This window comes from Peromyscus californicus, unplaced genomic scaffold (genome assembly GCF_007827085.1).
Source record: "Peromyscus californicus insignis strain IS unplaced genomic scaffold, ASM782708v3 Scaffold_13__1_contigs__length_99412109, whole genome shotgun sequence".
NCBI classification, from domain to species: Eukaryota; Metazoa; Chordata; class Mammalia; order Rodentia; family Cricetidae; genus Peromyscus; species Peromyscus californicus.
Genome location: NW_026294424.1, coordinates 61,679,444 through 61,706,197, shown reverse-complemented (window position 1 = coordinate 61,706,197; position 26,754 = coordinate 61,679,444). Strand labels below are relative to the sequence as shown.

At 41.3% G+C, this 26,754-nt stretch overlaps 1 protein-coding gene across 4 annotated transcripts in view; it reads left to right on the top strand.

Moving 5' to 3' along the window:
- The window catches only part of Atp8a1 (ATPase phospholipid transporting 8A1), a 231,457-nt gene extending 206,705 nt beyond the window's left edge, over positions 1-24,752 (top strand). For all 4 annotated transcript variants that reach the window (XM_052735065.1, XM_052735066.1, XM_052735064.1 and 1 more), the window contains 4 exons: positions 11,632-11,720; positions 12,400-12,492; positions 19,439-19,530; positions 20,871-24,752. In XM_052735065.1, coding sequence (XP_052591025.1) covers positions 11,632-11,720; positions 12,400-12,492; positions 19,439-19,530; positions 20,871-20,968 — 372 coding nt within the window. In that variant the 3' untranslated portion in view covers positions 20,969-24,752. The remainder of the gene's footprint in view (positions 1-11,631; positions 11,721-12,399; positions 12,493-19,438; positions 19,531-20,870) is intronic.
- Positions 24,753-26,754: the final 2,002 nt, after the last annotated feature.

The window sequence follows — 26,754 nt, the reverse complement described above, 5'->3', positions numbered from 1 at the left end:
AGCATCCCTTCAGCCTTTTACACTGTGTCTCCAACACAGTCCTTTGCATCCCTGCCCACAAAGATGACCAGATGATAATGGTTAACTAGGAACTCAGTGCCCACAATTACTAAAATACTATTTTTAAAAAGAGCAATGCTGTTAGTGGGAGAGAGTGGGTTCGATGAAGTTAGACAATTGGAGGGAAATATTTAAAAATAAAGAGAAAACAGAGCGGCAAGCTTGGCTGCAGCTTTAAATATGTTACCCGTTTCCTCGCCTCTCACGAATATGGTTGTGATTTAAGAGGGTGACTTTTTTTCTTCAGACCCGACTTGTGTTTTTTTTCACACCAGGACAACAGTTTATGGGGTAAGGTGGGCCCTGGGGAAAGCGCTGTGTCATATAAACATAGACCAGCCTGCTTTTCAGACTTGTCTAGATGACGGCACTGGGTCTTTTTTGGAATTTCCAGAAGAAAATGTTTTAGTCAAAATGATTAGTAAACCAGATTTAAAAAAAAAAAAAAATAGGAAAGTAGCTATATCAAACTCTATCAAGGGTCATTTCACGTCGGGATTAATACCAAAGGCTAGGCTGCAAAAAAGGAAAGAAAGAAAAGAAAAAAGAAAAACTTTTAAATTTATTATGGCTTTGCAGACACACACTGTAAAGTGCCCCCACCCCCCACGCCATCTGTTTCTGCTCTCCCTGGCCTCGGGGACCTATAAAACTACTGAAGGAAATTGAAGTTCAGGAAAGAGCATGTGTTTTACAGAATCTCAGATCTCTTGATTGAGGTTGGTAAAGTCCGTCTGAAAAACAGTAAAAAATTTTGTTGAGCGCTTTGGTGTCAACCCCTAGGAAAGACGTCCGTGAACTGCAACACTGATAAGATTTTCCTAAACTGCGCTGTTGCCTATTTCCAACATCATAAATCATACTTCATATGAGGAATTTCCGGGTTAAACTAGTCCTTATCCATCTATCAGCTCTTAATTACTAGACAGCAATATAATAACTTATTGGTTGTAAGGCTCGGGCTCCTGGGGTGGAGCAGGGTTTTTTGTTGTTTTTTTTTTATCTGAGATTACTGTGTTAAGCCAAGTAGCCTAGAGGGAACCACTAGCCTAAACTCCATCAGTGAGCCAAGGACAATTGCCAACCCATCCAGTAAAACATGCCATTGATCACAGTCCCCATGCCCTTGACAGTAAGTAAGACAACTGGTGGGTTGACATTTCCAAGCCCTTCTTTTTCAGAGAAGCATGTCTAAATATGCTAAAGCAGCAGAAGAAATGTAGACACACCCAGCAGCGTTCTGATTCAGGACCTCAGCGCACACTTTGAAGTAGACACACTTTCCTTAAAGCCGTGAAGAGATGTGACGTTGCTTTTTGTAACCACAGCATCTTTTCTTCCCATGCAGAGCAAGCGTCTAACTTAGTCCAGGCTCTGTCTTAGGAAGCAGAGGAAAGAACTGGTCCTTGCCCATAGGTGGTCTCCTTGCTGATGATACAGAAGTGACATCGTAGCTGTGAGCCAGATGTGGTCTGCCCAGTTACCTGAGAAAGGGCAGAGAGTCCAGCATGTGATAGAGCTTTAGATACTCTTTAGAGCAGTTTCTCTGCATTCTTTTCTTACATAAGTGGCAGGGGGAGGTGGTTCTTAATGTGTTACTTCTCTAAGTGATGAGTTGGTGGCAGTCATTTTATAAAGTAGAACAAAATGAGAAGAAAAGAGTAATGGAACAGGATAGAATGGTCGCTCAAGAAGTGTTATTTGAAGCTGGGGCAGTTAGAATGAAACTTAGATGCTTGTTGTATGAAAAAGAGTATCTCAAGCTCAAGGGAGTGTCTGTGTTCTAAGGCTGTGGTGGTTTGAAAGAAAATGTGCCCCCCCCCCCCCCGCAAAGGGAATGGCACTATTAGGAGGTGTGGCCTTGTTGGAGGAAGTGTGTCACTGTGGGGGCAGGCTTTGTGGTCTCCTGTGCTCAAGATACCACTGACTGTGTCAGTCCACTTCCTGTTGCCTGTGGGTCAAGATGTAAGAACTCTCGGATCCTTCTCTAATATCCTGTCTACATACGCGCTGCGTTGCTTCCCACCACGACGATAATGGACTAAACGTCTGAACTGTGAGAGAGCCACCACGATTTAATGTTTTCCTCTGTAAGAGTTGCCGTGGTCCTGGTGTCTCTTCACAGCAATAGAAACCCTAACTAAGACAAAGGCCTTTCTATTTAGGTAGTAAGAATATTGAACATTGAGATAATGCACCCTTCCTTACACAATTTACCCGGTAACAGCATAATAACGCTTTCAATATGTGTTTATCATAATAAAAATATTTTGTTACTAACTTCATCCTCATTCTATGTTGTTTTTACATTTTTAAAATAGCATAGTAAGGAAAACCAAAATAAAACAACAACTCTGTTCCTAATTACTTTCACTGCTCTGGGGACTGTAGTTCTAGAAAATGGCGTTTCAGAGTCCCACAGTTCCTAGCCTTCACTATGCTGCTTAGGAAGCCTGCTGTTTCATGGCACTTTTAGTATGCGTAGCTGGATCGCCAGGCTTTACTGTTTGGATAAAATTAACTCCTGATTGATCCAGTGCCAGCTAGTGCCTCCTTTTTCCTGTGAACATCTTCCTTGCTGATTTATTTTCACGTCATCTACTCGGTGAGACATTGGCGATTTGAGAGTTTCTTGCACAGCGCTCTGGCTTCCACACTGGGGATCTTAAGTGCTCTCCAGCCCCCCCCCCCCCCCACCTCTGGAATTCTCCACAGAAGAGAAGTAGAAGTGCTGTGTGCTGGTGTCTACTCACATGCTTTCTAAGATCTTTGTCTGTTTGTTTGTTTGTTTGTGGTTACCCTAGCAGCAAAGGAATTTTTTGTTTGGTTGTTTGGTTGATTGGTTGGTTTTTGGTTTTTGGGTTTGTTTGTTTGTTTTGTCTTGTCTTGTTTTTGTCTCTGAGTCATCCAGAGCTGCTGGAAATAATTGCAAACATATTTGGAATTTATCCAAAACACCCTTCTCCTTATTGTCTGGATGTTCTACCCTGTCTATTTTTATGGAGAACATAATAATTCATCTTCCACAAGAGCCCAGTTCAGCTTAACTCAGCCAGAATTTATGGAGTGCCTGTGTGCCAGGCTCTACAATGGCTATTGGTAGATCCAGAGTTCACAACAGGTGTGTTCCTGTGTGTGACAGAGAATCCCGTGCAAGCTGCTAACAGTATGGGCAGAGGAGGGAAGCCCGTGACCCTATTGCTGCAGAAGGTTGCTGAGCCCCACTGTTACTTTCAGTGTCCAGAGGATCCCCAGGACACGGGGATCTGAAAACATGGGGCTTGGTCTTGTTAAGGCACAGAGACCAGGGGAAGCTCGAACTGGCAGTTAAGGGTAAACCAGACCACAGATAGTTACTTGAATGTCATTAGCACCATTTCTTTAAACCACAGTAAGTGGCTTTGCCAATGGGTTACACAGTATTCCAGAGAGTACCAGAAGTCACCGAAAACAGATTTGGGTCAGAGAAAGAAAGCGAGAAATAAATGTTGGTAGTCCCTAAGTCACGGAAAACCTGTTTTATATATCCTGTAATATAGTTGCAGATTTGTGAGCATTCATTTCAGCTGAAATAAAGAGGCTTCAGAAGATATTTCTTGGTGATAGGTGCCAGAGCATAGAGCTGGCATTCTTTCCTGTCTTTAGATTTTCTCAGAAGGACGCTCTCAGCCAGACTTCCCAAATCAGCAGCCACTGGAACATCTCAGTGACGTCCACATCTCTAAATGGAAGTTCATGAGAGCTTGGCATTCATTTTTTGTTAAAGTGCAAGGTGGCACACTCTCCAGTGAGTGCCATCCTCTGAGACTCATGAACCACCCTGGTGCCTTGCATGCTGTCACATAAAGGTACCTTTGAGGATCTTCAGGTTCAGAGCACAACTCCTCGATGTCTGACAGATGTTAATTGTGGAGGGCTGATAGGAGGTTCCCAGCATCTGAGGCAGACATGCTAGAAAAGGGCAGGTAGCATTCTGTGAATACAGTATTTATGTTTTACTATAAAAAAAAAATGGACGTTAAGTCGTATATCTCAGCCTCCAAGGTAGCAAAGGATATTTTTGTGTCTCCATTTTGATGAACCAGATCTTTCCAGCCACTGAGGTTGAGGGACTGAGAATAGGATCTGCAGCAGAAAAGCCCCTGAGGTTGGGTGGGATGGGATTGAAATTGGACTATGGCCACACACAGTATACTTTTTCCAAAGAAATGTACAAGTGCTACTGAAGGCGGAAAAGGGAGAAGCCACATGGAGGGAGGAGCCAACAAGTCGCATATGAGAAGAAATAAGAAATACCTGCCATCTGAAGCCAGCCAAGGAAATAGTTTGAGGGTCTGTTGTTGTTTTAATGATTATTTCATGAAGATAATCAGCAGATGCATGGGAGGAAGAGAGGAAAAGTAAACTCACAGCATACAACCTAAAAGGAGAGATGGGAGCTGAGGGTTTGAGTTTTCCCCTCACAGTACAAACCCCTCTGGGTGTAGAAGGCTGAGCTTAGCCAGAAAGCACAGTTAGCGTCTTGAGTCTGAATCAGCTGTTTTAGAACCAAACTCTAAGAACAAAATAGGCTTTCTGAGAGAGTTTTCTCTAACATGTCCCCTCCCTGCAAAAAGCCCTAAATCTTCAAAATACAAGAAAAAAAAAAAATGCAAGACTCCACTCACCACACCAACAAGGAGTGTGTCTGTGTATGTGTGAGTGTGTGTGTATGTGTCTATGTGTATATGTGAATGTGTCTATGTATATGAGTGTGTGTGTCTGTGTCTATGTGTGTGTATGTGTATGTGTGTGTGAGTGTGTGTGTATGTGAATGTGTCTATGTATATGAGTGTATGTGTGTATGTGATTGTGTGTATGTGTGTGTATGTGAGTGTGTGTGAGCATGTGTGTGTGAATGTGTCTATGTATATGAGTGTATGTGTGTATGTGTCTGTGTGTATGTGATTGTGTGTATGTGAGTGTGTGTATGTGAATGTGTCTATGTATATGAGTGTATGTGTGTATGTGTCTGTGTGTATGTGAGTGTGTGTGTGTGTATGTGTGTGTGAGATGAAATTATGAATGAATACATTTAAAAGTTTTTTAAAGTCACAAGTGAGGGGCTGGAGAAAGCAACACTGGTTCCTCTTCTAGAGAACCTGGCCTTGATTCCCAGCACCCATGTGATGGATCACAGACATCTGTAACTACAGCTTCAGGAGATCTGATGCCCTCTTCTGGCCTCTGTAGGCACCTGCACACACACATAGCATATGCTCAAATAGACTCACACACACACACATAAATAAAAATAATAAAAAATAAACCTATTTTTTAAAGAAAAAATACTTCTTTTCTGAAATGACAGTCTAGCCTAAGAAAGCAACCCTCAGTGTGGAAAAGAACAAACCGAAGAGACCTGACCAAAGTATGAAAGCAATTATTATTTTCATCTTGAGTGCTTTTTATAACAGAGAAAATTGATGGTGTGTTGCTTTTAAAAAAAATAAAATTCTTAGTAAAAACGTCTTAAGAACTTAAGTAGCTTAAAAGCATTAAAAAAAAAATGGATGAGGGGTGGGACAAGTGGGAGCCCACAGACACCACTAATATTATCCCCACTGATTTGCAGCCCGTAATCTTTACACTGGGCTGTAAATAGTTTATCATTTCACAGATTCGATGGGAAAGCACTGCTCTAGTTACTGTGGGAATACAGCTTTGAAAAGAAAGGGTTTGCCCTGAAGCTTATTATCTGGGAGGGGTGGGGGGGAGACATAAATAAGCAAGTAAGTAAGTAACCGTAATATATGATGATGATGGAGCAAGTTGCAGGGGTCTCTGTGACCCACCCCGGCCAGCAGAGTAACAATTCCCAGAGAAACGAAAGGCAGTTCAGTTCAACATGATGAAGTAGCCTATGTTGGTTCAAATGTCTCGAGTCTGACCCCGAGTAGTTTGTTATAGACATATTTAAGCACAGCACAATTTGGTAAAAACTTTCCTGGTGATAATTAACTCAATCCTCTGTACACAATAAAGCACAAAATAAGCTAAACAAATATGGGACATGACTACATCAAAACTCTTTTTCAAGTACATGTGACCTTTTCAATTAAGATGGGTTCTAAGACTGACCGAGAAAAACAAGCTTATGATAAGGGTCTGGGGGAGGGTCCAGTGTGGTCTCAGTCACAGATAGCACAAAGGTCACCAGACTATTAACCACATCAGCTCCCAGCCTTCCAGGTGGATAACAGGTTATGCATCCCTTCCTTTGTAGGAACGGTCTGATGTGGTTAATATTCCAGGTTCCCTAGTGTTTATCTGTGAGCACAGGAACCTCCGTGCCTCCTACAGTAAGTGTAAGAGTGTGTGTGTGTGTGTGTGTGTGTGTGTGTGTGTGTGTGTGTGTGTGGTTTAAATGAAGTTATGCCACTTGGGCTGATGATGCTCATCCCAGGAACTATATATCATGTAACAAAACCCCCAGTGTTAATACATGAAAAACCTCATTTTAAGTTATTGGTCAAAGGAGTCCAAGAGGCTACCAAAATTATAGACTATTGTTGTTGCCCTTGGTTTTCTCCCAGAGTTAAGTCCTTATTGCTGAAGATACCATGAACTTCGGATGCAGGAGGATCCAAACTGGATCTGACCTGGAAGCCTTCTCCCTGAGGACCACCTTTCTTAATACCAGAAGGCACTCTGCGAGCTGCCAAAGCAGCCAATATCCTACCTGGCTATGATACCCATGAAACACAACAATGACCAGCATGGCGAGATGTCCCTTAAGGGTGCAATAGCGGCACTTACCTCTCCCTTTACTCAAGACTCTTCCAAACAATCAGTTTCCTACTCATTACATTCTGTGGGCAGGACCTTGAAGAGCTTAAATCATATTCCCTCATATGGACTACATTTACTCAACTAGCTGCAGAGTGACCTGTTCCCTGTCATCGCTAGTCACAACAAATATCTGTGTTCCATAGCCTTGGGAAGGCATTCCAAGGTCCATCAGTGCTTTGGTAAAAAAACACACTGCTCACTGGGGCTCAGTGGGCTCCTTACTCCGTCTTTTCCATGCCTTCCTTAAGCTGCCATGCCCTTGACTCTGAGAGGCTGTGGTCACTTCACCACACCTGGGTCCCTGGGGCCTTGTAGGACTGCTGATCACAAAATGGATTCAGGAGATGCTAACCTATGCACAGACGCAGGGTGAAATGTGACACGTGGTGCAGAAACTGAACTATCAAGTTAGCAGGAGTGAGTGAGTGTGTCACCAGCCCTTTCCCACAGGTTAATCCATTTCAGGGGAAACTCTGGATTATTATGAGTGTCTGGTGAACAGCAGCACCCACAACTGTGATGGTGCATTTCTTTTATTTGATTTAATTTGGTGCATTTTTTTTTATTTTTTATGACTGCAGAGAACGGTTGTGTCACTGATGGCTTGCTACGGCTTTTAAGAACACTGTTTCTGGTCTTGCCTGTCTCTTGTAACCTGTGTGCAGGAAGATGAGTAGATGAGTAGGCTCCCCTTACGATGAGATGTTAGTACAGAACTGTACACGTGTGAGACTCATTCTCCAGCATGTTTTACCTTTTCACGCGCATTCTCTTGAAAGTTCTGTCTTTCCGTGAATCTGTTCTTTTGGAGATTTTTTCCCTGCTATTTTTAAATATAGAAACCCTGTGTAAAGCCTTTTCTAGACGATATAACTTTTTGGTTTTTGTTGTTTTGTTGGAGGGCTGTGAATTGAACCCAGGCCTCCCACACAGCACAGGGATGGCCTATCCACTGAGAACTATTCCCAGGCCTATTTCTTGGGAATTTTTAAATTGTTGCTGATACTAATTTGCAGCTCTTTTGGATTTATATAATTTTCTCTTACAAAAAAAAAAAAAGGAATGAGCCAAAAGAACAAAGAAAGAGAGAGAGGAAGGGAGGGAGAAGAGAAGGAAAGGACTGTCTGTCTGTCTGTCTAAGTTTTAAACCAGGCATGGTGCCATGAGCCTGTAACCCTTGCACTCAGGAGGCAAAAGCAAATAGATCATTTTCAAGTTCAAAGCCAGCCTGGGCTATATGGTTAAAAAAAAAAAAAAAAAAAAAAAACAAGTTTTGTAGCACTATTTTCTTAATAATCCCCCCTATAAAGTTAATATATAATAATTTATATTTTCTCCATTTCCTGTGAGCAGACTTGTGCTTAACCAAGCCCCCTCCTGTTAGCAAATCTTTAAGGCTGAGACTTTGAGACTTTACTAATCATCAATTTATATTGACCCATATTATATGTTGACATTGAAAATATTGGATAAGACAAACATTTGTATGTATGTGTGTGTGTGTGTATATATATGTATGTGTATATATATATATATATAGATATATATAGTGATCAAAAACATAAAATTTATAGATTTGTTTTCACTTAAGAGAAAACCTCCCTTTCTTAAAGCTCATGGGACAGATCACTAGAAAGAACCGGAGATGAGAGTCCTCTAAAGAATTCCAAAAATTAAGATAAAAATAAGAGAACGAGTCCATAATGAATACAGCCATGTTGCGCTGAGGGGTTTAATTCTCAAACCCACTTGATAGCTGAGGAATCACTCTCCACGGAGTCTTGGCGGCTGCCGTGGACACTGGCAGACCAAAGGCTGCGCAGCACCAGACCTGCTCTGGTTGGGGCACAAGGGCTCTCAAAAGTGCTTTTATTTTGAAAGCCATCTTTACACTATGGAAGAGTAAGCATTCCTTAGCATGCCTTGCCAACCCCTCTAATGGCAAAGTCAGAGGCAAGAACCGTGCAGCTGAAGGCTTACGGGCAGGCAGCAAATGTGAGTTCTCCTCCATTCTGCAAGGTTGAACTTGGGCAAGCTGACTGTGAAGACTTTCTTCTGTTGGTGTCCCCACTGTGGGTCAGAGATAAGGCAGTTAACTGGTCCTGGTCCTGTGCCTCCAAATGGGCTGGTTGCACGATAAGCTGATGTTTTCTCAATAGTCTTCTGGGGGTTTATTTCAGAGCACTTCCCCTGTGTGTTGTGTTTTTATGTTTTCTGTTAGAGTTCGCACTGATTTATTTTGAAGCCCTTAGTGGTCCCATCTGGAGCCTGTGACCTCAGCAGAGACAAGCACTTACTTGTTCCCAGACAGGGCACAGGCAGGCCTGCAGGGTACCAACCACACAGCCCTGTGTGCATAGACCCCCTCCACAAGCCCCTCTGGAAGCCGCTTTTGTGGCAGATTCCATTTGGTTTCACAGGACCTGGAAGAGGACAAGGGACACTTGGCACTGCCCCCCAATCTCCCACGTTCAGGACCATTTGCAAACTGCCCTCGGAGGGAGCCCCAGACCAGCTCCTAACAGACCCTCCCGTAAGCGCCATTGTCTGCCCATGGCTTGCCTTTTCCCAGCTGACCTGCCTGAGAGTGGGGAGATGTGAAAAGTTAGAGACAAACTGGCTTCCACTGAGGGAGGGGAGCTTTCTTGGACAGAAAGGAAGGAAATACCTCTGTGGGATTTCATTTTTTTTCCCCTCCTCTTCATCCAAAAAAAATACAAAGAGACTCTCTGTCTTAAACGGGAACGTCGGCTTTAAATCTTTTAGGTTTGGATTAACGCTGCAAAAGAAAAAAAAATCTGACAGGCTTTCAGATATGACTCAGAAAAAGTTTTTTCCCCTCAATTCATGTTGTTCATTTGTAAAGCCAAAGGCCGGTAGCTGAATAGTAGGCTGTAGTTACCCCCCTTGGTCATTAGCATGACAATGGTCAGAATTAGCAGCCTGCAGGAGCCAAGGTTTTCTTGTCAGCGGAGACATTTAGCTCGAGGTTAATACATGGTTTGCCAAAGGCGAGAAAAAGTCTTTCTTTTCTTGCCCCCAATTAAAATACATTAAAAGTAAGCCAGGGAAACATGTTTTTAGTTCTATGACTTAGTGTCTCACCTTACCTTTTCCCCAGAAAGAAAAAGATAGGCAAGGGTTTTTGTTTTGTTTTGTTTTTTGTTTTCTAATAGCTGTTACCTTACTAGAAATTGTCCTTGAATGGCAACAAAGGCCAGGGAGTTGATAGGCATTTCCTAGTACACAGTTGCTGTTGGTTTTCACTATTGAGGATGTCAGCAAACATGTCCCAGATCATGTTTTGCTTATTAAATAAAGTGACTTTTATGGGGACATTTTTCACTTGTTGGTATCTGGAATATGAATGCTGTTCCTCAGAGCCCATGTGGCAAATTCTATTTTATGAGATTTTATATTTATAATGGCATGTTTTTATTTTAGATGTGCAGAAATGTCCAGGAAAAAGAAAAAAAAAAAAAAACCTTAGTGTCCTTGAGTGGCAGACTCTATCAATAGCCTGTGTTCATGTAGGGAAAAAATGGGAGTAGTAACTGGTGCCCCTTCGAGTCAAAATGAATAGTGGGTCCAAGACATGCTTTAAAATTGTTCTTCCTATGTGATGAGGATGGAGTGACTAGAACCCTGCAGGATTGTGAATCTACCTAGAATTAAACTCTACGTCCTTTTTAATTCCCGAATTAATTCCCGAATTCAAGTTTTAAAAAGATGAACCCTTCCTGTATAATTTTTACCAGAATTTAAAGTGTACAGGGATAGTTGACTACTGTGTCCTGGAGTTGTAGTACTATATTTACAAACTAAATGGGTACAGCAGGCTTGCCCTTGAGAAACAAATCAACTCAAAGAAGTGAAACCAAAAATATATCTTTCATTGTACAAAAATAGTCTTTTTAAAAACTGTGTGATCTAACTCTATGACAATATTTTATTTAAATCACAAATAACTAATAGAATTTATTACTTTTCTAAAATTTCAGAAGTGTTTTGTTTACCGTATGAAAGACTTGATTTAAGATTTAATACAATGGAATAATTTAAAGTTAGTTTTAGCATACCTTTATTTGAGTTTCACATACTAGGTATTTGGTTTGACTTTAGCAATCATAGATGTATACTGATAAAATGTATGTGAATCATTGAACCAAAATTAAGGTGAGGTCTATTCAGTGGCCCAAAATAATCAAGTTGTTACTTTCATAGATATCTTACTTTGATTGCACCATAGTCATAATGTATCTGGATGATTTTTAATGGCCTGCCATGTGATAAGTGTAAAGTTAATTTTCATGTGCAAGAATTATTAGATTTGGTTTCTAAATATGAATTATTTTATATGCTATATTATTTCATTTAAATCCAAAGTGTATTTTATTTCCTCAGAAAGACTGATAATGATGCCCTGTTACAAAAGATCAAAACTTACACTTTATATCATGGAGCACAATAATTTTACAAAATCCATATGTATATACAAAAAGATTTGATGCATGATTCAAACTTCTCTATCAGCCACTTGAGATGAAAAAACTAGTGTGGAAATGCTAGTTTAAATAAATATGGCTTTTAATTCCAAATATCTTACAAGTTTAAGTTCAGAGTATTGCCTTATACAATGATATTTAAGCTATCTTACTTAAATGATCTTAAGAAACTCAGCGTGAGTGGGGTTCCTCTTGGTTCTATGGAAGTGTTGAGTGTGTGTGATGACTTCCCCAGGCAGCCATGCTCTTCAGCTCTGGAGTCTTTTGGATGGGCTTGCTCTCCATTCCTGTGGCTTCCTTGCTTCTCGATGTGCTGTGCAAAGTGTAAGTATGTGATATTTGGCTATATGCCTAAAAATATACATGCATATCACCTCTCCAATTTCTGCAGCTCTCAAACATGTAAAATTTGCAAAATCGGAACCAGTGATGATTATTAGTTTTAAAGAAGTAAGGCATGATTCAATGAGAAAACTAGTTTAGAGGGCCAAGTGAGAAATAAAGCGGTTAACATCAGGTGACATCAAAGACATGTGTATTTGTTGGATTGGAGAAAATTACATCAGGAAATATGTTTTTAGAAATCATCTGCAAGGCCTTAAAATAGAAAGGAAAAAAGATTTTTAGCTCCAAACATGTTTTTTAGGAGCTATGAAAAGAAATTCCTTGCTTCTCTGGTTCTAAACATACGTAACATATAAAAGGAACAAAAACTTTACCATTTTTCTTAATAGTTAACGTCTTAAAATGATGTCGTATCCTACAGTATAGTTACTAAAGTTAATAATATATTTATTGAGTAACTCTTAGTATTTGTAAATCTCAATTGTTCTGACTACTGTCCCTATATTACTAAATAAAAGTGCCCTAGCTTTTTTGATCTGTTGAAACTGTTTATCCCTGGCTACTGCTGTGCTTGCCAACGGCTTGACCGTAAGCCACATGTCCACATCTGTAAAGTCTTCGCAGGAGAATTTCCATGCAAATCCTTTTCTCCCTGCAGTATCAAGAGGACCGCCTTTAAAACATTAGTGGATGAAGTTCAGGAGCTCGAGGCGAAATCTCAGGACCCAGGGGCAGTCGTACTTGGAAAGAGGTAAAGGGCAAATTGAATATGTTCTTTCCTAGGAGAATTTTACATTTTTTCTCTTGCTCGTGGCTGGAAATAAGCTGTAAGACTTGCATTTATCATCTAATTTGGGACTGGTGGTGTTATTGACAGATTCTGGCATCATAGAGGTATGGATTCAAATCAGATCTTTCATCACTAAATGGTGAGCTGTCTTAGACGAATTTCTTAATGCAACTGAGCCGCAATTTTTTTTCATCAATAAACTGGGGCTCATGTACCTCCTTTCAAGTGGTTGTAAGGATTGAATAAAATAACAGAAGCGGAATGACATAGACCTGTAATCACAGCACTTAGGTGGCTGACGCAGTCGATCATAGGTTTGGAGCCAGCCTTAGCTGCGTAAGGAATTTCAGGCCAGCCTCAGGTGCATATTAAGACCTTGTCTCTAAAGACAAAATAAGGAATTGAAAGATATACTCTAAAGTAGGTAGCACAGTGCCGAGCACTTAATAAGCATTTAGGTAAGTGATATTTACAAATAGTTATATTGAAATTCTTAAAAGAAAGAGAATTTTTATTTTGAAGCAGTATCAATAATTTTTTAAAGGTATGTAATCAAAACCATGGTTTGACATATGGTGAGCTTCCCTGTTTGCGTTTCTAGCTCAGTGCGTTCTTAAGAACCAATCTAAATTCAGGTCATCCAAAGAGTGAGTTACACTTTCTAGGCCCTTTTCCTTACCACCACATCCTCCAAGCACACGGGCTAGTCAGCTAAATAAATCCACTAGATACCCAAAGCATTATTAAAAGAAAATTAATTAAAAGCAATCTACAATAAAAATATAACTATAAAGGTAGCCCTGAGAATTCACTCTTATTTTTTGCTTTCATCCTACTAACCAGACCAAAGGTTTTGTCTAAAGTCCATAGGAAAATTTTGGGGGCCTGCAGTATGTCACCTCAGCCTTGCTTCAGCATTTTTATTCAGTTGGACAGAATGGAATAGATGTCAGAGTGAGAGCTGATGCCACAGCCCTGGCCCCCGATTCTGACTGCCTCTCATTGGACAACCCTTGAAACACTGGTGTGAACCTGCGTTTTGAACATCACGGCCCCGGCATTTCTTGAGTACTCTCTGCCATGCAGGCACCTCACTTATAATCTGTATAAGCTGGCTCACTGAACCCGACAGCAACCCAGGCAGACAGATCAGAAACTGAGTCCCTAACATTGTTCAGCCTTGAGCCCAGGCCAGCTGATTGAAGAGGTCCTGCCCCAAGTCATGATTCTGCATCATGGGGTTCATCGTACAAAAGCACCTTTCCTGTGACCTGGGACCAGCATTCCCTCTCTCTTCGTTTTCTCTCTCTCTTTCTTTCTGTGATACAAAGGATAAGAAAATGTTTCACATCACAAAAGCAAATAAAGCCGTGTAGTGAGAGTTACTAGGGAAAGGCCACTGGCGATACTGTTTCTGCCCTTCAAGTCTATGTCTCGTATTTGCGGGTATGTTGGGAAAGCCTGCATTAGCCCCCTCCCATGTCGTTCAGCAGTGAATGACAATTCCTGGTCAGCTAGGACTGAAGTGATGGTCTCTGTTTCTTAATCATCCCAGGAGTCTGCAGTGTGTGTGACCCCTTCCATTGAATAAACAGTAAATCGTGGGGGCTGGAAAGAGGGCTTAGGGGTTAAGAGCACTTGTTGCTCTCTGACAGGACCTGGTTTGGGCTCCCAGCACCCACATGAGTAAATCCAGTTCCGGAGGCTCTAACACCCTCTCCTGACTGCCAAGGACACCGAGTACGAATGTGGTGCACATACATACATGCAGACCAAACACTAATACACGTAACATAAATAAAGCTTTAAAAATCAATGGGTGAATCTAAGCCACCAAGGAATGGATTATACCCTTATAACCACTGATTTCTCTGTTAGAAATACTTCAGATATTCTCCCCCCCCCCCCAAAGCTTACCCAACTCACTTGACTTTTAAAATATAATTCCGCTGTCCTCAGGAATGAGTTAGGTAAATTGACAAAATACTACCACCAAATCCCTGGACCGGCACACACCTGCATGCTTGCTGCTCCCTGGCGATCTGAAGGCTGGTGGTGAGGGAGAGCGTAGTGGCTTCCTGCTACAAAGCAGCTCCTCCAGGAGAGTCAATGCAGAAGGGGTAATGTAGAGAGGACAGCAGCAGGACAGGAAACCTGTCCTACTAAACTAAACGTTTGCAGGTGACATCTTCACATTTCTCAAACAACCCGAACCAGAAAATATGAATTCAAACACCAGAGACAAGGGCTGGAAGATGGCTTAGTGGAGAAGAGCCTTTACCATGCCAGCGTTAGGACTTGAGTTCAAGTCTCCAGCACCGTATAAAAAGCTGGATGTGGTCATCCATGCCTGTAACCCCAGCACTTCGGGGGCTCGGGGAGGCTGAAGATGGTTGGGGTTATTAGAGTCAGCCTATTTCCAAATTCAGTGAGAGACCCTATCTGTACGGAATCAGGTGGAGAGTGACACAGCAGGACAGCTAATGGTCTCATGCCCTTCACAGGTGCCTGAGTAGGCACACACCTAAAAAAGGCGGGGGTGGGGGGGGTGATAAGGGATTATGGAAACTGTGGTCTCCTTGGGGACAGAGATTCTTGGATATCGCTGGAGTATATGTGAAGCCATGTATATTATATGCCATGTATATGATGTGCAGATTAATAGTGTGACTCACAGTTTGATCTTCATCTGTGGACACTAGCCAGCAGAGCTGTTTCCTAACAGGTCTGAGCTCAGCATCTTCATGTCAGGCTTCACCAGCCTGTCCATCACCACTGTGTGCCCCTTGGTCTCAGCATATAGAAAAGATTAGGAAATTCAGGGTGGTAGATGATACATGTGCATGGAAGACCATGATGGGATTTGCTCCCAGCCTGTCAATACTTTCTTCTTAATGGAAAGCAATTTTGGTGTTGTCCTAGAACTAACTAACAAATGAAATTATATGTCCCAGTTTTCACTACGGTCTTTATGTCAATCTGACAGCGCATACTCTTTGGGCAATAAAGAAGCCTATAGAAAAGCTGTTCTGGGGCTAGGAAGATGGTTTGTCAGTCTAGTACCTGCTTTTGAGTCTTGAGGGCCTGAGTTCAGATCTATAGAACCCACATTAAAAGCCAGGATGGTCTAGCATGCCTGTAGCCACAGCACTGTGAGGAGAGAGACCAGCAGGTCCCCCAAAGCTCATCCGTTGGGCCAGTCACTTGCCAAGCAATGAGTGTCTGGTCCACACATCCTGTCTCAAAAAGTAAAGGTAGAGGGTGATAAAAAAGACTCCCCATCAGTCCCTCCACATGTTCATATCACACATGTACACAACTCCACTAATAAATAATGTTCACCGTAGTGGTATCTGCACCAAAAATACAAAAAAAAAAAAAAAAAACCACATGCACACGCTAATTTCTTTTTTCAATAAAGTCTAAAATTTTTTTTTTGAAAGAAAAAGCTTTTCTTCAGCCTACTCATCACCAGGGTGAAAAGCCACGTAGTCGTCCCTCCCCCTAGACAGAGATTAGGCTGTGGTTCATTCTCCCAGCCACACTGCGATCTCACCGTGCTGTGCATTAACCCTTTCATCGTGATTAAATGCTTGTTAGCTTTCGGGACACTTGTCTCAGCGAGCCAAACAAAACAGTTTGCCAGGTCTCCTAGTGTGCTTTTTATCGCTGTGATAAAAACACTGACCAAAAGCAACTTGTAGAAGAAAGGGTGTATTGCAGCCTGCACGTTGCTGTTCATCACGTAGGGAAGCCAAGGCTGGAACTGGCCGCAGAAAACTTAACCCAGAGACCGTGGAGGAATGTTGCCTACTGATTGGCTTCCTCTGGCTTTCTCAGCTATGTTTCTTACACAGTCCAGGCCCACCAGCTCAGGCCTCTAGCCCATGGTGGGCTGAGCCCTCCCACATTAATTGGAAATCAAGAAAATATTCCCCCACAGACTTGCCCGCAGGCCATTCTAATGGAAGCAGTTCCGAGACTGGGATTCACTCTTCTTGGGTATGTCTAGGTTTATGTCAAGTTGATAAACACTACCCAGCACACTAAACCAATACATGCCACTTTACCACCCTTCAAAGGTGACCAGGATTCCTTTAAAATAACACATTCCTTGACTGTGTATGAGTTTTAGCCAATAACATATTCTAGTGTTTCTAAAAGAAATCCTATTTTTAAACTTAGTATCTTTTCATTCACCTCCACTAAATACCTCAGTTCCAACATTGTGATGAGTTGGAAATAAAGCAACAGTGTTTAAATAGTAGTTACTGTGTGATTGCATTAAACAAACTTGGAATTTGCATATCTTGGTATGTAAATGAAAGGCCCTACAAGATTAAGAGAAACTACTACCTAAGAATTGTAATAGATGTGGTTTTAGTAAGGCTGTGTCTTGGTCCTTCTCGCTCTCTTTTCTGTCACACTGAGTTAAGCTTTTTAGCAAAACAAAACAAAACAAAAAACTAAACTTTTAGTATGCTTGTTTATGTTAACATGTTATCCACATATTTTACAATGGGACCTGATAGTAATCTTAGTCCCCCATAAACATGGATGGCATAAAAGTGCATCAATTTTGAAATAATAAGTTGTTTCCTGAGGGCAGAATAAGGCCAGAGAAATCAACTCCCCGTCACTTCTAATTTAGGAAGCACCCTCCTGTAGATGGCATTTATATTCTGGAGGAGGCAGAAAACAGTCACAAAAACATAGTTGTTTTCTTAGCAGTGAGGTAGAATGGGGGCATCAGGAATTAGAACTCATGTATAGCAGTAGTTCTCTCACACCGAGCCAAGGTTAAGTACAAATCAAGGCATCAGACGTGATCCTTACAAAGTACCTTTTCTAATAGAATCCCTGGGATCTGGGGGATAGGAGTGGGAGGGACCAGCATTTGTTGAGTGCTTCCTAAGTGTCAATCACTATGCTGACAAGCGGCTAAACCCTGCCTGTCTGCCAGAGAGTTATGTATTGTCCTCCCATTATAAGTGAGATGACCAAGGAAGGTTTGTCTACAGTGACCCAGCTAACAAGTAGCAGACTCAAAATCTAGTCAAAGGCTAGTCCAGAGTCTATGCCCTTTCCTGATGGGTGTGCTAAGTTTCCAAGAGAGTCTCGGTCTCAAAAAAACAAATAAGTAAATCGGGGTGGGGAAAGCATCATTCTGTGTATTTCAGCTGCTGAAGATAAATCGAAGATAAAGTCCATCCCTAGACTTCTTCATATTTTGTTATTGTGATATTCAAGTATGATGCATTTTGGAAAGTCAGCCTGAAACCTAGAAAATGGATTTGGGAAAGAAGCTGCCAGGAAGCTCCTTTGCCCTCCTCCAGCCTTCTGGAATCATTTCAGCTCCCAACACCAGAGACTGCCAGACACCCTGTCCATAGCACTCTGCTAACCAAATCACAATGTCTGAGGCTCACACTCTCAGCTTCCCCAGAGGAGTTACCCAGTTTAGTGCCCTTAGGGTCTCAGTTTGTAGTGTTAGATCGCTTAACGGGAAGGGTGGGAAGAGCGACTTGATAGAGATGACCCCTTTTCCTCTGTATGTGGCAGAAACAAGGTTTACAATGATCTGGGCTGCTGCTCCAGTGTTTCATGGATTCGTTGTCTCCTTTTAATGCAGCTAATTCCCAGTGACAGTAAAATATGTCCAGTAAGCCTGAGCTCACATCCCTAGGCTTCAAAAACTATGTGAGAGATTAATACAAATGTCAACATTTCTAAATATTTTCCTTCCATCGTTGCCTAAATGTCTATGTAATTCATTTATACAATGAAGAGGATCTTTTTTTGTGTATATGTGTATATGATAAAGATAATTCCATTTTAGGCTTTCAAAAAAATGGCAAAAGATAGAACTAGCATAATTTACAGCAGTTTAACCGAAGCTTGCATGGTGAGGAAAAAAACAAGATGGGATTTTTTTTTTTTTTTTTTTAGCCGATGTCCTTCCAATTGCTAGAACTCACTTGTGTGGCCATTCACTCCAGCACGGACACCTTCCTTCCTCCCACACTGACTGGTTTTTGTTTGTTTGTTTGTTTGTTTGTTTGTTTGTTGCTATCAAAGAACATTGAATAAATCAGACACTAGGGAAACAGCACAATTGGTAAGATGGAGGAGGTTTATAAGTGCGTCTCCAAATTGCTCCGATTCCTCTATCCCACAAATGTTTGGATTCCTGTTGTGTGAGGAACTCCACTATGCAGTAGAGGGAACCATGTGGCACTTCTCACAGCGCAGAAGTTCCGTGATTCATTCTGGAGACCTCGCTGTGGAGGTCAGGCTAAGCGTTTATGGATTTTTGTTTCCTTGTTGCTTTGTCTAGAATAATTATTTTCTAAAAACAATTCGTATTTTAAAATGGAACTGACATGCTTAAACCAGATTAGAATGGTAATGGAATTTTTCTGATTACAAAGGATAATATTTTACCCTTTGTATTTTTTTTCATTTTTTTAGTACAACTAAAACGATCATTCTATATCAGAGTATGTCAAAGTGTAAGCAAGATATAGTACGGGTAAGATAGCTGTATTTAAAATCCAACTGCTCTGTACTTAGAATACGTACCGAGTCAATCAAGGCTTTTAGATGATTTGGTAACGTTTTACTACTTGTGTTGAACAGATTCTGTATTTCTATTTGATTTAGATATAATGGTGCTGGGTAAAGAAATTTTAGTTTGCCTAGATTATCACTAAAGATAAAACTCCTCTGTAGCTATGGGGGAAATACTTAAGCTCTCATTTGCTAGCTGGGAAAATAGAATAAAGAGGAATTAGATCCGACTGCTGGTTCTCCGGCTTTTGTTCGGTCTAACTCTGCTGGTAGTCCTGCAGAGAGCCTGGCTCCCTGAGTTGAGAGTGTGCTTCACACTTTTGTGCCTGTTCCACAGCCTCACTGAGAGGGCACAGCTGCTCAAGAATGTCTTTAAGAAGAACCACGTCAACCTGTACCGCTCCGAGTCCCTACAGCAGAACCTGCTCCGTGAGTATTGGAGTTTTGATTAAATTCTCTGCACTCTGTGGACCCCAGCACTTACCAGAGCAGAGTGTTGAGTTTCCACCATCTTTAGCCATTTAAAATGAATGGTTTAAAATTTTGCAGCATGGTATATAAAAACAAATGGTTGGTTAACAAACCCATGGACTACACCATCTCCCAGTTAATAGTGAATTTTAAAATGCTGCCGTCTCCACATTCCTTGCGGCCTTAAATCTTAAAAAGAAACAGTGGGATAAATCTTAACTCTGAGACGCCGCCTCTGTGTTGTTATCTTTTCTCCTTGAATAACTTCGCAAGGGTCTTTTCAGCTTTCATGCGATGCAAAGAAACATATGTTTTCCCCTTCAAAAATATTTATGCATATTTAGAGTTGGGAGAAATTATTGGATATCTCACCCTCTTAACATTTCAAGGACCTGAAAGGGAACACAATATATACAGCCCTGTAGTAAATTTACCGGCGTTGGTAATATATCTTTTATTTTGTGTTTCCACATGTAATTTATTTTCCTTTATATATGCTCATGTATAATGCCTTTGGTCTTTATGTGTCAAGGGCCTTTTCCAAAGATGTGATCCCTCTAGGGGTTATCTCCTATCCCCACACCCCCTCAGACGATGTAAACATCACTGAGGTAATACACACACACACACACACACACACACACACACACACACACACACACACACACACACACACATTATATATGTGCTGGGAACCATGAGAATGTTACCTAAAGAAAGCAGGCCTCTCCTTCACCACTAGCAATTCTGTGTGTTCGTCTCCTCCTCCTAAATGCCATTAATTAACAAATGATCATATATCTATGTGGAGAGTATAAGGTGGTGTTTTCATCTGTGTGCTCAATTATGGTAGAATAATTTAGTCAAGCTAATTAATACATTCCTCTGTTCACCTACATATCCCACTCTCTCCAACCTTCTCACTCACACGGCACCTATCTGAAAATGTATCCAGTGCCATGGTCAGACTCTGTGAGCCTTCCAGTCATGGGAAAGCAAAAAAACGGAGGGAGTAGACTTGCTGTGTGGATCCCAGGACTAAGGGAGATTGGGCAGCTTTTGCCCTAGTCAAATGGGGAGCAGAATTTAGAGGCTCCACACTGGCAATCTCTGGTCCTCCCAACTCTCCCTTTCTGACTGCTGAACTTGTGTCTTTTCCAGAAGTTCAAAATGAGCACCCCTTGCTCCTGAAGGTGGGAGATATGTACCATTTCTCCTAGGCCAACCGGGAGCACTCAGAACTAACGGTAATTTCCAGTGAGTTCATTCAGTGATTTCTGTTCTTTTGTTACTTACAGACGGCTATGCTTTCTCTCAAGATGAAAACGGCATCGTCTCACAGTCTGAAGTGATTAGAGCCTATGATACCACGAAACAGAGGCCAGATGAGTGGTGATAAGGAGGCCTAAGCAACAGGCCCTGCTGTGTCTCTGAGGAGAGCTGTCACAATCTGAGGTCATCCCTGCAGTCTGCTGACCAATCCCAGTCTGGTCCATGGGGAGAAAAAGTGGATCCGAGCTCATCTCCCAGATGGATTTCATGGACATAAGCACTATGCGATTACTATAACACCATCGCCCTCAGATGTTCTCAAGTACCTGCTAAGGCTTTGTAAACCGATATTGGAAATGACCTTGTGTCTTGCCTGAGTGCTTTCTCAAAGTGGGGACAGGTCAGTGTTCACAAGCCGTCCCTCTGGGGCTGTAACTCTCAGTTCATTGGCTCAACGACCAGTCAATCAACCATTTAAAAAACAACTCCGAAACGGTGTTAAGAGAAGGGACTCTGGACATCTAGACTTAGATTTCAGGATATGCTGAAACAAGCCAACATTCTTGACTCACTCTACTGAACACTTCTAAACAAGGCATTAATAAGTGTTTGTGTCAATAAAGTGTCTTGCTCAATGTTTGCCAAAGACGTTCAGTGCGTGTGTTTCTCATTCAGTAGTCAACTGCCCAGAAATTTAAAAGAGAGTTTCCTCGCAGTACTGCTGTTCGATCTGCATGCTTGACTTTTCAAATTGTGAGCGTGACTTGCAAAAATTGAACATGTCCAGGCATTTGCTACTAAAATCTGTGATGTCGCACCTTCGGCCTTACAACTGCTTCTCCGTCGATTGTTCTTTTTATTTGTTCCGTCAGAGAGACCTGTCCGTGTGACCGTTGTTACAACACTGATTTCTTTCTTAACTCTGTTGTCTGTCATTTCTGATGAACTTTAGACTCCCGTTAGATGCTCCTAAAAATCTGGCTTCTGCTGTGTATTGAGTGATGTCACTGGGTCTTCATTTTTTCCCCCTCCTAAGAAAATTATGCTTATGTATTTATGTGGGATTTCTGAAGCTTCTGTGTCGATGTTTGGGATAATCCATCAGATAATGCATGGGCTTTTTGTCATGTGCCTAGGCTCGGCTTTTGTCCTGTGTTCTGTTTGGTCCTTGCTGTGTGTTCCCACTAGAGATGATATACGTAGCACAGTTGGTGTGTCGGTGACTACCCATATGCTTCACCCTGAAAATTATTTCACAGTTTGCTCAACCAACAGTTCCCAAAGTGAGCACATACTACTAATTGACATGAGATAGATAAGTAGCACGTTTCCCTCGTTTTAAGGAAATAGCTATATTACTCCAGTAAACGTTCCAGTCAATGAATACTTCTCATCATGAGTGGGGCTCACTGACGCATTTTCAAATATATGTTCATTCTCATTAGTTTTGGCATTTCCATGAAATCTCCTAAAAAAAAAAAAAATGCCTATTTTGCTACCAACAATAAATGGTGAAGGGGCTGTGTAAGAACCACACCCTGTTTTCTACAGTTTTTACAACATGTTTTTCATCTCAAAAGATTAAAAAGGGAGTTCTAGTTTTCAGATACACTTCAGAGATCAAAACGAACTCTTCTGCCTTTTATCCAAAAGCCTGTTTGCCTTTAAGTGGGTTACCAGCAAAACAGGGACCTTTAAACATGTGCAAGGACTAGCTTTGAGAAGAGGGAGCTTCCAAATTACCGCCCATTTCGTCAATGACATTGTTTTCCCTCTTTTTCTCAGTCTGGATTTAAAATTAGACTGTGTTTCTTCCTCCTCTAAATTTGTAGCTAGTTACCAGTGTGTCTCTGCGTTCCCTACAAATGAGAGGTCCTAAACACCCACAGAATTCTGAAGGGAGCAGAGTGGACACACTCCACATCTCAAACCTGTCCTGTTGGAGCTTAGATTAAGCAACCCACAAATCAAAACATCCAGCAGAACTGCACACACAGACTCGAAGGTGATCTTTCAAAGCGGGAGGCTGTAGACTTTAACCTTCTACCAACTAATTCTGGTGAGTGGGTTTTCCTCAGCCTCCTGGTGGTGACAGTTGAGGTCACACCACAGAAATGAGTGGTTCCCCCAAAATGGCTTCCCTTTGCCCTCTCCAGCAGAGGCATCTGTCTCCAGATTCCTCACATCAGAGCCTTGTGGATGAGAATGGAATCTTCTGACCTCCGCATGAAAATCTAAAGTCTTCTTTTTGTCTTGAATCATGCATTATTTTGGTGGAGCGCCTCCACGTGAGAATACTTGTGGTTAATCAGTATGCATCATACCCTGAAATGAAGCTCTTTTTGCCTTGTCATCCCTGGATCCTGTGTTTGAATGGTGGACATGAAGTCAGTCTCCCTGTTTCTTGGGTTGGGGAGAGCACAGGGAGTGGCCACTTGGGTAAAACTTGAAATAGAGAATTGCTACTGCAGTGGGTTTGTGATACTCTTGAGTTTCTAACCTTTGTTAGCTGAGGGGAAAGGTTCATGGTTTTACCGGGATTTGAATCACGGCAGTCAAAGTGACTTTAAACCTGTTTTTCTGAAATAAACAATATGTAACTCCAATTTGAAACTCCTCTTTAGGGACTCTAGTAAGTGCTGACATGACTGCTTTGTAATGTTTACAATCCAGAAAAATACTATTTATAGCAGAAAAGCCTCATCACTTTAGCATTGAAAAGCTGGGAGTCTCTTCCTTCTTCATGTTGGACTTTCTCTATGTGTTAGATAGACGTGTAAAAATGCATTGGTGTCTGGCACCCTGAAAGATGCTATATTGCAGAAAGTGTTAGCAGGAAAGCAGTGTTCTCAGGAGCATAGGAAATTTAACATGATAAGTGGGCTCCTTGGCTGGCACCCCTCTCGGCGCTCTGTGGGAGATGGCGTCGGCAGCAAAAGAGAACTTACTGGAAAGCTTTCTCACCCAGGCAAGATGAACGGATACTGCCGAGTCGGGGAGCCATGAGTTGTACTGTCATTGAAGAGAATCGGTAGTCCTCTTTCTCCCCGACAGGCACAGTGAATTCTGGAAGTGACCGGCATGTAGTCTCAGCATGGAATTATATATTGTAATTTTTCCACTCCATATCCCTGATAGCTGGGATGACAGTTACAGGTTAATTTGCCCTATACTTCGTGCCACCCTCATAAGCTGTCATTGAAAAACGTCCTGTCAGAACACGAATGTGAGTCAGAGAGCAATAGCAACGTCCTCTGAAAACCGTGTGTGGCGATCACAAAGCCACCTGCTCATCGCGCGGTTGGGTTTGGATGGCTCCAGGTCTGAAAACCTGTTTCACACAAATGAACCTTTAGTCTAAACAGTAAACCACAGACTTTACCAAGGCGATGTCCCACTCATTCACACTGTGGTGACCAGGTAGGTGGGATTCCTTCTGTCCACTGCTGACAGCAACACCACGTGGCTCCGTGCCTCAAAAATGCTTTTTAATGATGAGTATTTCTGGATGCCTCTTGAGCATAACCATAGCCTGATTTTTCTCACATTGAAATAAAACACTTGTGACACTTAGTTACACTTTGCTGTGTTTTAATTAACCTCCAACAGCTATTGAAATGGAATGTTTTGAAGAAAAGAAAATAAATGCTGTCCGTGTTTTGTATTGATTCATTTTCTGTAGAAGAACAGCTGTTGGGGTTTTTTTGTTTTTGTGCGTGTTTGGTTTTTTGTTTTGTTTTGTTTTTTGATGGGTTTATGGTTTGCATGAACTAATATTTAAAGTGACCCACGCAAATGCATGGCTCTTGTGAAAACCTTGATATTTATTTCTGTCTTATAAAACTTTATCATGGCCTAACAAGAATTTAATATTCAGGGGACAAATTAATTGGTCCTCCACACCTTTTTTTTTTAAAAAAAAAAAAAACTAAATGGATTATTTTACAAGCTTCAACAAATTCAGTTGAATCTTTTTATTTAATTGAATCTTCTGTTTAGCTTGCCTCCAAGAGCTTTTCTTTAGAAAGTTCATGAAACTTCTCAGCAAATAAATCTTCCCTAAGTAGTGAGTGGACTGCATGTGTGCTTATTTTGAATTAACAGCAACTTTCCATGGGTAGGTTTGCTATGGCAAAGATGTGAGCAGAATATTTTTCTTTATTCCCAGTCATAGACTAGAAGCCATAAATGAAGTGAGCGCCGTTTGTTACTAGCCTCTTCAAGCTTCGTTTTTCACTTTTCCAAGTGTATTACGTTAAAGTAAGAAAGCAGCCTTGGAAGGCTTTGCAGTTTGCAGTGAAGATAAAACAGATGTTCAGCTCTGTGGAAAAGCCATCCCTGCCGAAACTGCTGTAGAGACTGTGGCACTGCATGAGTGGGGGGTGTCGAATCTGTGTTTATAGTGGTTCTCTCAGGTTTGTGTATCCTAATGTTCAATGCACTGTGTTTTATAAATAGTTACTACCGTTGAGTAAAAAATCCATTTCTATGCACTGTTACGTGTCATTGGCCTTTTGTGAATGTGCATGTTTTAAACTGCAGATTTTAAACATTTGTCCTCTAATTGTTATTTAAAAAAAAAATAAAATAAACTTTACCATTACATAACGGAACTGGCTGAAGTTTTGATTTCTACTGTGTTTAGAAATGATGTTGCTTTATAAAGCAGTTCAAAGCCACAGTGACTACAGTCTGAGACGGTGTAGCCACCTGATAGCTTCTTGACCTTTTTTAAAGCTGTGTTTAATTCATTTAATTCAGCTAAATGAAATATAAAACTAGCTCTAATTTGATAGGAGGGTAGTTTGTGTAATTAACAGAGAGGTATTCTTGGGAAAGTTACTGTATTTCAACTTTATTGTTTAGAAATATCTCCCAGGTAATCTGCATTTGAAATCAGCTTGCCAGTCAGTAGTTCACTCCGGTCTCTGTCCTTTTGTATTGGATGAATTTCATAGGTTTTTCTAAACCCACTTTAAAGAGAGGGGGAGAGAGACAGACAGAGAGGTAGCCAAGTTTAGACAATAACATTTGAAGGATGTAACCACAAAATAATAAAATTGGCCAACAGCGCAGGGAAACACCAGAAATAAGGATCATTTTCTCAGAAATGAGCATCATTTAGTAGATGCACACCCAGTGGAGATGCAGTTTGGTAAGTGCTAGAACGACTTGATACCGAGGTACTGGACATGACAAGTTGGAAAATATCTGATTTGATTGCACTGTGGTCATGTCTATTTAGCTGTTGGGAGTCCCTGTCCTCTCCCACAGATTTCCTGAGGCACCTGGTGGTAGGTCTTCCTGCAAAGCCCCAGTAAAGCTGTCGATGGAGATGTTACCTTTGAATCCTATTATAATTTGCACACTTAACTGCCATTCCCCTTTAAAAAAAAAAGAAAAGCGTGTGTTGATACTGATGCCTTGACTTAAGACACCTTCTACTGTTACCATAGGCAACAGCAAACCTGAAATATAGCCTCATAAATTCCATACGTCATCCCCATTGCAAGTCTGTTTTCCCATGTTTACGCCATCTCTAACCTAAAGCTACCCTCGCTGTAACATAGGCACCTCCGTTTAATGAAGAGAGGCCTTGCGAACCTGGGTAATTTCACAAGTAAGCTCATAAAAAAAATGTTGGAAAATATGAAATACTTTGTAACATTTGGTCTTTATTACCTCTAAGTACAAACTGGGTAGCAATTGAAAGAAACATTGTGTCAAAATAATTCCATTAATAATGAATGTCTAATTGCAATTTTTAAATAGCCTGGTACACAAATATATGTTAACACTTCACTCCCTTAATAACTTAACATGTCTATAAATTCTTATTTTTTCCTAAATTTATATGGAACTAAAAAAAGTAAACTGATACCAGCTCAATCTAATGTATCAGATTCCTGA